This window comes from Raphanus sativus, chromosome 2, assembly GCF_000801105.2.
Source record: "Raphanus sativus cultivar WK10039 chromosome 2, ASM80110v3, whole genome shotgun sequence".
NCBI classification, from domain to species: domain Eukaryota; kingdom Viridiplantae; phylum Streptophyta; class Magnoliopsida; order Brassicales; family Brassicaceae; genus Raphanus; species Raphanus sativus.
This window is the reverse complement of record NC_079512.1, coordinates 8,535,482-8,548,503: the sequence shown is the minus strand read 5'-3', so window position 1 is coordinate 8,548,503 and position 13,022 is coordinate 8,535,482. Positions and strand designations below refer to the sequence as shown.

Below are 13,022 nucleotides of genomic sequence, written 5' to 3'. Positions count from 1 at the left end.
GTAGATTTTGGGATGTGATTTTTAAATTAGCATAATAAGAATATATGTTGATATATGAGTATTCTTAAAGAATTTTTCATCCATAAATTGTAATGTTTTAGAATTTATTATTTTAGGTTAGTTCTCATTTTATAGAGAACTATTGTAGATTTGAGGTTGTGATTTTGAAATTAAGATAACAAGAATTTTTAAATAACTTTTTCAAAAACTGTTATTTTGGAAAGTTTTTATTTTATTGAGAAATATTGTAGATTTTAGATTGTGATTTTGAAACTATGATTACAATAGTTATTGTTCATATATCTAATCTATTAAAACTGAAGTACAAATAATACTTAACCCTAACTTTTGCACAAAAATTACAATATTATGCCAGTAATGTTAAACCCAGTCGTTTTATTACCTATCTAGACTATTAATACCATAGGCTATGGTCCATAGCCCATATATTCGCTTGCCATTCCTTTCGGTTGACCATAAATTTCGCGGATTCGGTTCCGAAAATATAATATCGTTTTGGGCTTATTATATTTAGATGGCCGAAGATCATAAACTCATTTTGTATACTTTAGCATGGTCCCACTTGAATCACGAATCTTGAAAATAACATTTTGTTTATCGTTCAGTTCTATCATACGATAACATGGTCCCACCTGAATCCAACAAGTATAAATTATCCATTTATATTTTAAGCTTTAGTTTTTACTTTACCAAGTAGAATGAAATAAAATAAAAATACAATCTCATAATTTATAAATATATGCTAAATACATCTAGTAAGACATATATAATATTAGGGCCGGACAAAAAAACCGAACCCGAAGAACCGAACCGAATTCGATCTGAAAAAGTAGTATATAATCCGAACCAAAATTGATTAAATATCCAAATCGATTCAAATTTTTGGTATTTAAAGAACCGAAACTGAACCCGATTGGAACCGAAATAATTTACACTTCTATTTTACACTTTAATGTTTATATACCAAATAAAATGAATAAAAGCACAATATATAAAAGAAAAAAAAACAGTTTTGTAGATTATAAATTGAGACTAAACACATTAAACAAGGCACACCAATATCAAAACTGAATAACAAAGTATGAACCTAAGATAAAAATATCAAAACTGTTAAGTTTATTGCATTGTCAAAAGTTAAAAAGATATAACTATAAAGACCAAACACCCGCACAAAAGTTAAAAAGATATAACTATAAAGACCAAACGGGTCAAATGCTAGTGAGTATTCTTACAAAACTTTTCATCAAATAGGTTGTATTTCTAAATATTTCTATAAAAATTGCTATTTTTTGGAAAGTTTTCATTTTATAGAGAACTATTGTAGAATTGAGGCTGTGATTTTGAAATTAGGATAACAAGAATTTTTGTTGATATATAAGTATTTTTACAGAATATTTCATCAATAGGTTGTATTTTTAAATATATTTTTTTAACTTGCTATTTTTGAAAAGTTTTCATTTTGTAGAGAACTACTTTAGATTTGGGATTGTGATTTTTAAATTAGGATAACAAGAATATTTGTTGATATAAAAACTTTTGAAATTAGGATTTAAGAATATTTGTTAATAGCAATTTAAAAAAAAAAAATTAAAAATACAACATATTGATAAAAAAATTCTATAAGAATTCTCATATATCAACAAAAATTCATGAAATCCTAATTTCAAAATCACAATCTAAATCTACAATAGTTCTCTATAAAATAAAAACTTTTCAAAAATAGCAGTTTTTAAAAAAATATTTAAAAATACAACCTATTTTAAGAATAATAATATATCAACAAAAAAAATTTGTAACTGTAATTTCAAAATCATAATATAAAATCTATATCTATAATATGACAACTTACCAAAATAGCAGTTTTAAAAAAAAAATGTTTGAAAATACAACCGGTTGATGAAATTTTTTTGTAAGAATACTTATCTATCAACAAAATTCTTGTTATTCTGATTTCAAAATCACAACCCCAAATCTACAATTGTACTCTATAAAATGAAAATTTTCTGAAAATAGCAAAAACAATTTAAAAAAAAATTAAAAATACAACATATTGATAAAAAAGTTGAGAAATTGCCAAAAATACCACTTTCATGATACCACTTTTCAAATTTACACTAACCAACTATACCATCAGATTTTTAATGATCAATATACTATTGTACCCCTAACTAATAAACCTATTCTCTATTCTCCTAGATATTTCTTCACTGTGTCCGCTCAAAATTTCCGGCGTGATTGGACTACTCTGGTGAGAACCGTCATCTTCTCAATCCATCAGCCAAGCTTACGTTCTTCCCAGATTACTGTGAGACGATTTTGAAGAAGGTTTGATCGATATTGTTTCGAGGTTATGTAAATGCAAGGAGATTCGTCTCCGTTGATCAAACCCATCAACAGAGCCGCCGTTCACAGAATCTGCTCCGGACAAGTCAACCTCAAATGGTTTTCCGAATCAATCCGTTCATGAGCTATGCCGTTTCTGGACCTCTCCTAGGGTTTGCTCGAGCTCCAATCCGCACTTAAAGGATGCGACTCTAAATTGATTTCAGTCTTTGTGAAAAGCTTTGGGTTTTTGATTCGTATCAGTTACGAACAGAAAGGTGGGGATTGGAATTTTAATTTGACTGAGAATCATTCGTTTGTAAGGCTATGTGATACACATAACCGTTCCTGATCATAGCAAGATTAAGAAAAAAATATATTCATTGATTATTTAGTAATGGCCGACATTGTTGATTTTATTAACATTATTTTGATGCTTCTTCTCCTCGTTGTTGTTGCTTTGCAGATTCTTTCATGCAGAGTGGAGACGCAGCGGAGCTTCGTCCCCAAGTATCACCCTTTGTGATGCGTACTCGGCGATTGGGATGGTGGGACTATGTAAATTTCTAGAGCACTTCGTGAATTTTGTAATATTACGTATCCCATTTGCAGATTCATCCCCGTCTTTATTTATGAGGGAGTTAGTCTCATCAATGGCTTCTCTTTGTTGCTCATGCCTTCTTGAAGCACTGCCAGTATTCAGATTGCTTATGAATAGAAATTTCAGCTGCATTGTCAAGACACTAGTGGATGCTTACATTGTGGTTGCTAGAGACTTGGTTGGAACTAGATTGATATGTTGTGCTAATTGTGTCATGACTTCATTTTGATCTTTGTGCTCTTTTCTGACATGTATTCATTTATTTAACGCCAAGAGAAGATCATTTTTGAATCCTCATGCGTGTTGGCAAGAGACGTACTCATTGCTACCTATGATTTCGCTGAGATGTGTCGTTTTACAAATGACATTAACTTGCATCTTAGTGCATTATAGGACTGGAGCTTTCATCACTGTGAGCAAAGGGAAAATATTATTTCTCAGGAAATTGCTGCAAGTGTAACATCTGATCATAGGTATCACTCCTACCTGCTTGGGGTGGTCCCAACTGGCTGTTGCAGATGATTGTGAATGAAGCATACAATTAAGTGATGGGTGTTTCTATTTTATCTACAGCTTTTCCTTCTTTAGTGGGTGTCTACTGATATCTCCACCATCTTGAACTCTGTTTTTCTATTTGGCTCTGTTGCCCTTTGTTTTAGTCTTGAACACATGACCATTATGGTCGACACACTTGTGATTCTGGTTTCATATATGGAACAAATTCATCAGTGTTAAAAAAAAGAAGATCAATTTTTTGGTAAGCACATGAAACTCAATAACTCATGCCTACAGCTTGCATTTGGGGGTTTTGAAGATGGATCAACCATCCATGTGTTTGATACTCCAATAATATATAAATCGTTATAAAATGTATTAACTCTAATCGTTATAATATATTATCATACCTTTTTATAAGGTATTATAAAAGAAGCTGTAAAAGTATGATGTTCTTTAATATGCAAAGAAATGGTGGAAAGTTTGTTAATTTGGTGATTAATAAACTCTTATAAATAGATTTTTAAACCTTGTATATTAATTTATTAACACTTATAAATAGCTTATAAGTTCTTGTAAAATAGTTTTATAAGCCCTTTTAAATAGTTTTATAAACTTTGATAAATAGTTATATAAATATTTATATACGTTTTATAAACTTTATAGATGATTGATACAAGGTTTTACAAACTCTTATACAATTTATAAATGGTTCATAAATGGTTTTGTAAACTCTTATAAAATGGCTCTTATAAACTCTTATAAGCTCTTATACAATTGCCTAGGTATCTGACAAACAAAATGGCTTGAAATTAATTAGTAACAGTAAATGTATTTCGACCCTTAGCGCTCAGATCCGAAACTCTCAGCTGCTTCTCTCCAATGCCGCTGCTTCTCTCCAATGCCACTGCTTCCAGACGTCCTGTGATGGTTCTTGACTCTGAACCCATTATCCGCGACATGGCTGCGTTACCAAGCTCAGCAGCTTCATTACGACAGCGCCACCATGATCATGAGGCTCAAGGCTACTATTCAATCTTTTGAAGGGCATATGAATTCTGTTACTGAGAAGAGTGCTAAATATGCTCAGATTGCTTATGAGGAAGTGCCCAAGAGTCTTTACTGCCTTGGTGTTCATCTCACTACTGAGTGGTTTCAGAACTCTGAGTTACAAGAGAAGCTTATAAATATATTTATAGACCTTGTAAATTAGTTTATGAATACTTATAAATAAATGTATAAACTCTTATAAATAGCTTATAAGTTCTTGTAAATAGTTTTATAAAACCTTTTAAATAATTTTATAAACCTTTATAAATAGCTATATAAATATTAATATGTGTTTTATAAACTTTATAGATGGTTGATACAAGGTTTTATAAGCTCTATAAATGGTTCATGAATGGTTTTATAAACCTTTATAAATAGTTATATAAATATTTATACGGTTTTAGAAACCTTTATAATTTTTTTATAAACTCTTCAAAACCTATTAAAATCTTTTATAAATCCTTACAAATCTTATATAAACTTATATAAACCCTTTATAAACTTTATAAACCCTTATAAATTCTGTATAAAATATTTATAAACACCTGTAAGTGATTTTTTAAACCCTTTATATATTCTTATAAACCATTATAAACATTTTAAACATTTTGTGATGACTTGAAAACAAAACTTATGGAAGCTATAAAGCAGTTTCAAGATATTCTTGTTGTGAGATCAGAGGTTAGATTTGTAGTATTTGACTTTCTGACATTAGAGAGTGCCTAATTGAGAGTTCACATTTTTGTTACATTAATATTTTTATAAGTTTATAAGTTATTTTTATAAGGTTATATTAATATTTTAAAGACTTCTAAATCATGTATAAGAGTTCATAAATATTTATAAATCATTTATTAGAGTTTAGAATTCAGTTATAATCATTTATAAATCATTTTATAAAGGTTTATAAATTAGTTATAAACATTTAGAAAGTAAGGGTTCTTCTGGCTTTCCTTCGACTCTATATAAATATTAAGACAAGGGTTCTTAAGTAAGTGATGTTACAAAGCATGTACCCAAAGCAATCAAAAGGGGTTTGGTGTTAAACCAATTTACATTATATTATATGCCCTGAAAATGAAACAAACTCTCCTGGTTTAGCTCCAGCAGGTGGTGACAATGGTTCCACCACTGAGTGGTCGTCATTTGAAGCACAAAGAACCTGTAGCAAAGAAACCATTAACAAAAAAGAAATGCAAGTGTGAAAAGCTTACAACATTTTGATCGTTGATTAACTGGATTGATGCAGATAGAAGAAAGTCTTAGCATCCATATCCTGACATTACATCTCATAGCTTTTCAGGTTTGACATATGTGATGAGCGCAACAAGCAGGTTCTTCGTCATCATAACAAATCAACCAAGGAACAAAAGAAAAGTAAGCTTTTAAGTTTCAAGAACCTGACAATGGTATCTATTGATAAACCAAAACTATATGCATACAACCAAAGATTCTTTTATTTATTAGTAACTTAAGACATCACTATACCATAGTATTCTTACACAGCACCTACCCAAACATACAAATAAAGCGACATATCCATAAGCACTTCAAATTTACAAAGCTTTATACAAAGAAGAGTATACACAAACATACACATACCAATACATATGACCTTGATTTATAAGGGGTTATAATTTCTAAAAATGCAGTGTCCACCATTGGAAAAAAACTTTCTTTTAACCAGAACTATTCAAATGACAAGCCTATATCAACCTTCTTTGATTTTGGAGAACAAAAGGAATCAAATCCAAAAATTACTAGAAACCCAGATTTATAAGGGGTTATAATTTTTCAAAAACTCAATGTTCATTATAGAAACTCTTTCTCTTAGATCGATCTGTTCAAATACAAGTGTAAACCAACTTTCTTTGATTTTCTTATAACATAAAGACCAAAATAAAAAAAAATTACTTGAAACAAACAATAAAAATACACAATTAGAAATATACAGACTGGGAATCTTGTAGAGGAGCTGACATGTTTGAGGCTTTGAATCTCAATTCTCCCGAACAGACGTGATTGAGTTGCTGGCTACGTGAGAGAGAGACGATTTCATCGCCGGATGATTACGCGAGGAGCTAATTGTGAGAAATAAGACACTCGATCTCGTCGCCGACGGATACTCATGAGAGAGAAGACGATGGTTAGAGAAAATAAGGTAAGGCTAATTTAGTCTTTTACCTATTAATGAATGTGGTATTTTTGAAAATGTCATCTGATTAGTGGTATAATTGAATTGTGGTACCAAGAAAAGTGTATATGTGAAATTTCCCCAAAAAAGTTCTATAAGAATTCTCATATATCAATAAAAATTCATGAAATCCAAATTTCAGAATAACAATCTAAAATCTACAATAGTTCTCTATAAAATAAAAACTTTCCAAATTGCAGTTTTTTTAAAATATAATTAAAAATACAATCTATTGATGAATTTTTTTTTAAGAATACTAATATATCAACAAAAAATTGGTAATCATAATTTAAAAATCACAATATAAAATCTATATCTATAAAATGAAAACTTACCAAATAGCAGTTTTTAGAAAAAAAATAAAAATACAACCTCTTGATGAAATTTTTTGTAAGAGTACTTATATATCAACAAAATTTCTTGTTATCCTAATTTCAAAATCACAATCCCAAATCTAAAGTACGTAATTCTAAAATGAAAACTTTTCAAAAATAGTAATTTAAAAAAAAATTAAAAATACAACCTCTTGATAAAAAAATCTGTAAAAATAATCATATATTAACAAAAATTCTTGTGATCATAATTTCAAAATCAAAGCCCCAAATCTACAAATGTTCTCTATAAAATGAAAACTTTCCAAAAAATATCAGTTTTTATAAAAATATTTAAAAATACAACATATTTGATGAAATGTTCTATAAGAATACTCACATATCATATTTGAATAGATTTACTTTAATGATGTTTTATAATTTATTACCATAATCTAAAACATTACCAAAAACATAAATCAGCATTTGTTCAGTCTAAGAGCCTCTCCAACCATATGCTATATTTGCCTCTATACTTTATAATAGAGTAAAATCTACTACAACTCATCTCTATTTTTTCCCTTAAAATATCTAGGGGAAAAATATCATTTCTCTATAATAGAAGCATACTTTTTTATTTGCAAAATGATCTTTTAACTTTTTGTGATTATAATTAAAATACATGTTTATGGGAAAATATAATTATTTTTACATATAATATCAGTTTTTGTTTACATAAAAGTTTTTAAAATTTTCACAATTATAGATAATCACAAATAAAAAATACTATTAATTTATTCAAAATTTAAAAAATTAACAAATGATATTTAATGTTATATATTCAACTAAAACTAAGACTAAAATTTAACTATTAAATTTTTTACATAGCTTTAACATATTAATAAAAAGCTCAACCTAAATATTAATCAATACTCATTTCTCATTTCGAAATGCATTAACAAATAATTTATTGTTCAAGTATAGTAATATTGATGGTTAGATAATGTCTATTTTATTTTATTTTATTATATATGATAGCTTTTTGTAATAAAATGCTTATTTTAATGATATTGTAATTTATGAAAAATAAAAATTACAATGATTGGGTGAATTTTCAACATGTATAAGTAGAAGGTATTAGTTGTAAAATAATAAAAGATTTTTTTAAGAATATTCCCTTTTAGAGGAAAAAATAGGGAAATACATTGGATATGGTTTAAGAACATTGATTACCACATTCAATAAAGTGATCTATCGTGATTTACACTTCAGACACTACCAAATTATTATGCATCAAGAGAGTAGCTAAGCATTTATGAAGAGAAGACCATCGATCATCAACATGCTTATAGCCTCTAGGTCACCTGACGATACATCCTTCAAATTATCCAAGACAGATCAGTCAGGCCGTACCATATAATTTATATAAATATAAATAAAACATTTTTTCGAAACTAAATATAAATATAAATAAAACATTGTAATGTTTATTATAGTATGATATATTTTAAAATAACATTTGATTACAACTAGTCGTGATATAGATATAATATAAGCATAAAATTAATATAAATAACATATATAATATGACATGAATATGATATAAACATAAAAATAATATTCATCCAGTTGAGATATTCATATTTTTGTTTGTGTAACTTTAATTATTAATTATGATATGTTTTAAAATAACATGTCAGTGTAATATTTAATATGTAAATATAATTATATTTGAACTATAAACATTATTTTTATTACAACTCAAATACTACAAAACATTGTTCTGCGAATAATAATGTTATTTTGTCACTAAAATAATGCTCCTGGCTATGCATTGGAGTTGTTTTGGCCAAAGATCATCTTCGTATAACCAGATCAGTGTATGTGAGTGCCATTAAGGGTCTGACTGGTGTTATCGCAGAGGCTGCAGGTATAGTTGCGGGCATTTGTGGATGTGGATAATTACGATTTTAAAAAAATTTAAAATATTTATATGACTAATACAACGGTTAAAATGGTGCATTTGCGGGATACTTATGACTGGTTAACTACAAAATGAAGTAAGGTTAAATACTAAATGAACAATATTTATATTTTATATAATTAAAAATTATATATTATAATAAATATGTAATATATTCATAAAATTATATTATTGAATTTTAAAAAATTATAGAAAATATGTTTGTTTCAAAGTTTTATAATATATATATATATATATATAGTATTCTATTATTTCAATTTAAATTTTTAATTGAACATATTTGTTTTTATATTGATTTACTTAAGAAAAAAGATTATCCTCCTGAAACTACAAACGATAGCTTTTTTTAATCTGGTTGCATCCAAGGGAGTCGCAAACCCACAGATAAACTCTTTCTCCAAGACATTCAAATGGATCATAAAGCATGAACACATATCCGTGTTAGATGAACATAATAATGTGACTTAGTTTCGTATACCAGAATGATCGAACCTGAAACGTATTAGTGTCTCAGGCCTGTCCACTGCCACTTGATAAAAAAACCCATTCACTACAAACAATAGTTGGAACAAACTTTTAAATTTAAGAGTTTCAAAACGATATAAAACAATTTATAGCATTTTTGTGATTATTACAAAACCCTAACAACGGCTACCAACCTCAAATGTTGCATTTGAGATAGTAGTGGAAAACCATTTATGCTTTAATTTTAAAGCTGTTTAAGACCACTTAATACACCATTTCTCTTGAAAATTATATGTTTATGGAAGTAATACGATATTGTATTAAATTAACGAAGCTGTATGGGTTATACACTTTTCTATGTGCTATCTTCTTCACTGCAATGTTCTGGAAACAAAGAAAATAAAGAAAGAATAAGATGTTTTAGAACGGGACTTGTGGTCAAATGGCAGTGGACGGGCCTGGGACGCTAACACGTTTCAGGTTCGATCCTCCTGCTATGCGAAACTAAGTCACATTGTTCTGTTCACCTAACGCGGATATGGGTCCATGCTTTAGGACCCATTTGAATGCCCAGGAGAAAGAGTCCATCCGCGGGCTTGCGATTTCCCCGGAGGTTAGGTCTGGTTCCAATAGTGACCCGGGTTTAACTCTTTTTTCGTAAAAAACAAAATAAGATGTTTTACTACCATTGTCAAGGTTTTTCAATACTTTGATGCGATAATGGTGTGGTAATGAAGTGGTAAATAAAGAATCATAAATAGGGACCCCACATATTCCCTCAGAAAACAAAACATTATTCTGCGAATAATAATAAATGTTTAACAAATAATTAAAAAAAGTAGCTCAAGAGAAGTAGGACGAAGAAGAAGAAAGTGAAAGAAGAGAGAGCATTAAGTCACTCACAAAATCCCTAAACCTCACATTTCTTTCACAGAGAAAAAAAAAAGATGAGTGCTTTAGAAGAGTCGAAGGTCTATATTTTTTTGTGGCTTCTCTGCTTTTCAATCTTCTTCACTTCGAGTCTCCAGGTGAGTGTCATTTTATTCCTCAATTTGACCTCTTTTCATATGGGTATTTCTGATTTTATCTGAAAAAATTGAATCTTTGATTTGGTAACCGAAGCTGATTAGAAAGTTTTGAGCTTTGTTTTCACTTTAGAAAATGGCTCTTTCAGCTTCTTCTCGATTGTACTAGATTTTGCGTTCAGGGCTCTGATTGGGTTTGTGTGGAATTTGTTAGGCAAATGAGCTAACAACACCATCTAAAGAAGGAGAGATGAGGATGGTGCCATTAATGGAGGAGAAGTTTATGGTGATGAATGAGACAAGAAGGAAGCTTGGGAGTTTCCAGATATGCTCAGTTTGTACTTGTTGTGGAGGTGCTAAAGGACTTTGCTTGCCTTCACCTTGTTGCTTTGCAATTAACTGCAATATCCCAAATAGACCCTTTGGTTATTGCTCCTTCACTCCCAAATCTTGCAATTGCTTTGGTTGCCACATCTGATATCTTTCACTGTAAGCTTCTTATTGGTTTCTTCCCAATCTCAATTCCTTGTTTGATGTTTTGGTTTTAACTTTTAACTAATTCAGGTGCAGAGAAAAAAGTAAATCAACACCTTGATTTCATCTGCAAAGTGTGTAAGGGAAGATAAGGAGTATGTGTTCTTGGTTTGGTTCTTTATTTTTATATTTTTGTTCATAATTCTATATTCAGCTTTCATTAAATTTCATTACCTACTATCTTCAGCAACATCATCATCCTCATTAATTTATTATCTTCTTTTTGCCTTGCCATTATGATAAAGAAATTTGGGTCTTTCCTGGAGGATCTTGTTCACACTTCAAGCTAGATTTGTTTTTCTTTGCCTCTCTTCAATCAATTTATGTATCTGTTTTTTTTCCCTCTTCTGTTTACTCCAGTATCTCATCACCAGGATTGTACTTGTAGCATATTTTGGGAAGGGTCTTTTTGTTTTGTTTTGTTTTGTTTTGTTAAGTTGGCAATTGGAACTGGAAGATTAATATGATGATGATGGTGTTGATGGTAGTGATGCTGAAGCTGCCTGTTAAAGCTAAGTCTTTTGTGATGTGATATGTTAAGATTATTAAGAAATGGATAAAGTTAAGTAAGTAGTGCTCTGTTCTGATCCGATAAGATTTAAGTGCTCGTTGGAGTTTAAAATAGACTGAAAAGGGTATTTTTGAGTAAATATTCAGTTTCAAGAGAACATCTTGTCATTATCTTTGAATATATTTATTTAATTAAAGTGCAAAGAGACACTGTTATTGTAATAAGAGATGTTTGAATCAAATGTTTGTCTAATTTTATTCTCTCTCCCCTCTCTCTTAGCATTTTAAATCGGCAAGATCTGGAATTACTAACTGTTCATTATAATTCTGTCCTCACACATGACACATCAAAAAGCTGTCTAGTTAAGAATTTAGTCAATGTTGGTGGTATGACTTTGATTATATCAGCTTCTTAGTGGTTGCCTTTTAAAAAAGTACAAATTGTATAGAATAGAAATGAGATATCTCAAAATCGGAACTATACATATTTTCCACTAAAACCCTAAATTAAATTTTATTAAAGTAGCAATGTTCCCAGCTCTTAATCTTTGAGATTAAAGTGTCATTTGGACTAGTATTTTAAAACATTATAAGATGTACTGGAAAATATGTTAAACTTATTTATTAAGTCAAAGTATATATAAAATGCTCAATTGATATTTGTTTTTTACCCGTTAGTTATCTGGTTTGTTAAAAATAAATTATTGGCATTGTTGAGACATGTAACAAATATAATTATTTGAATATTTGCAAGTATGGTTCAATCTATACTATTAAAACATCAACATTCTGAAAAATCTACTTAAACAAGGTTGTTGCACTTATTCATTAAATTTACTATTATTTGGTCTTACCTTATATTTCTCTAACTATTCATTTAATTTTTCTAACTATGCTGATTTATCTTTTGTGTTACCGTGAAAAGTTAATGAAAATCCCTGAGATCATGGATCACAATAATTGCTTATATCCAATCATATCTAATGACTCACAATAAATGTAAGTCTATATTGACATTCTCAAATATACGACACCCACCATAACTTTTACTCAATTATGAAATAAATGGAATATATATAAATCTGTGAAAAGGAACGAGTTATTATTAATTTGCTATAACCATTTTATTACCAGTTTATATTCCAAGATTCATATTACTCAACCAGGATGGAATCTAATAAACCATATATTATGTCATTCATATTTTTTAAGTTTTGATCATGTTTAAAAAAAAGTATTGGTCAAATTCATATTACCAATTCTTACATCAATTCAATATATATTAACTAATATACATCTCACGTCTTCAATTTGCATTTCTTAATGTTAGTAAAATTAATTTTACATTTCATAAATTTTCGTTATATATTTATAATATTCACTGATTTTATACATTGACTGACGTGAGAAATTCAGTTTATATTATACCTAGAAAACAGAAAATGTAAACCTTATAACATAATATTTGTACTATTAGAGTATAATAATTTTAAAGATATTCTGCAGAAAC

General features: G+C 29.0%; 1 protein-coding gene across 2 annotated transcripts; it reads left to right on the top strand.

The window, feature by feature from the left end:
- The first annotated feature begins 10,274 nt into the window (after positions 1-10,274).
- On the top strand, positions 10,275-11,572 carry LOC108826831 (uncharacterized). Of its 2 annotated transcripts, none has more exons than XM_018600188.2 (3): positions 10,275-10,471; positions 10,683-10,957; positions 11,039-11,572. In XM_018600188.2, the coding sequence occupies exons 1-2, from the start codon at positions 10,391-10,393 to the stop codon at positions 10,944-10,946; spliced, it is 345 nt and encodes a 114-aa protein (XP_018455690.1). In that variant the 5' UTR covers positions 10,275-10,390; the 3' UTR covers positions 10,947-10,957; positions 11,039-11,572. The 2 variants fall into 2 exon arrangements, with proteins under 2 accessions (XP_018455690.1, XP_018455682.1); XM_018600180.2 differs by having other exon boundaries at positions 10,277-10,471; positions 11,033-11,572.
- Positions 11,573-13,022: the final 1,450 nt, after the last annotated feature.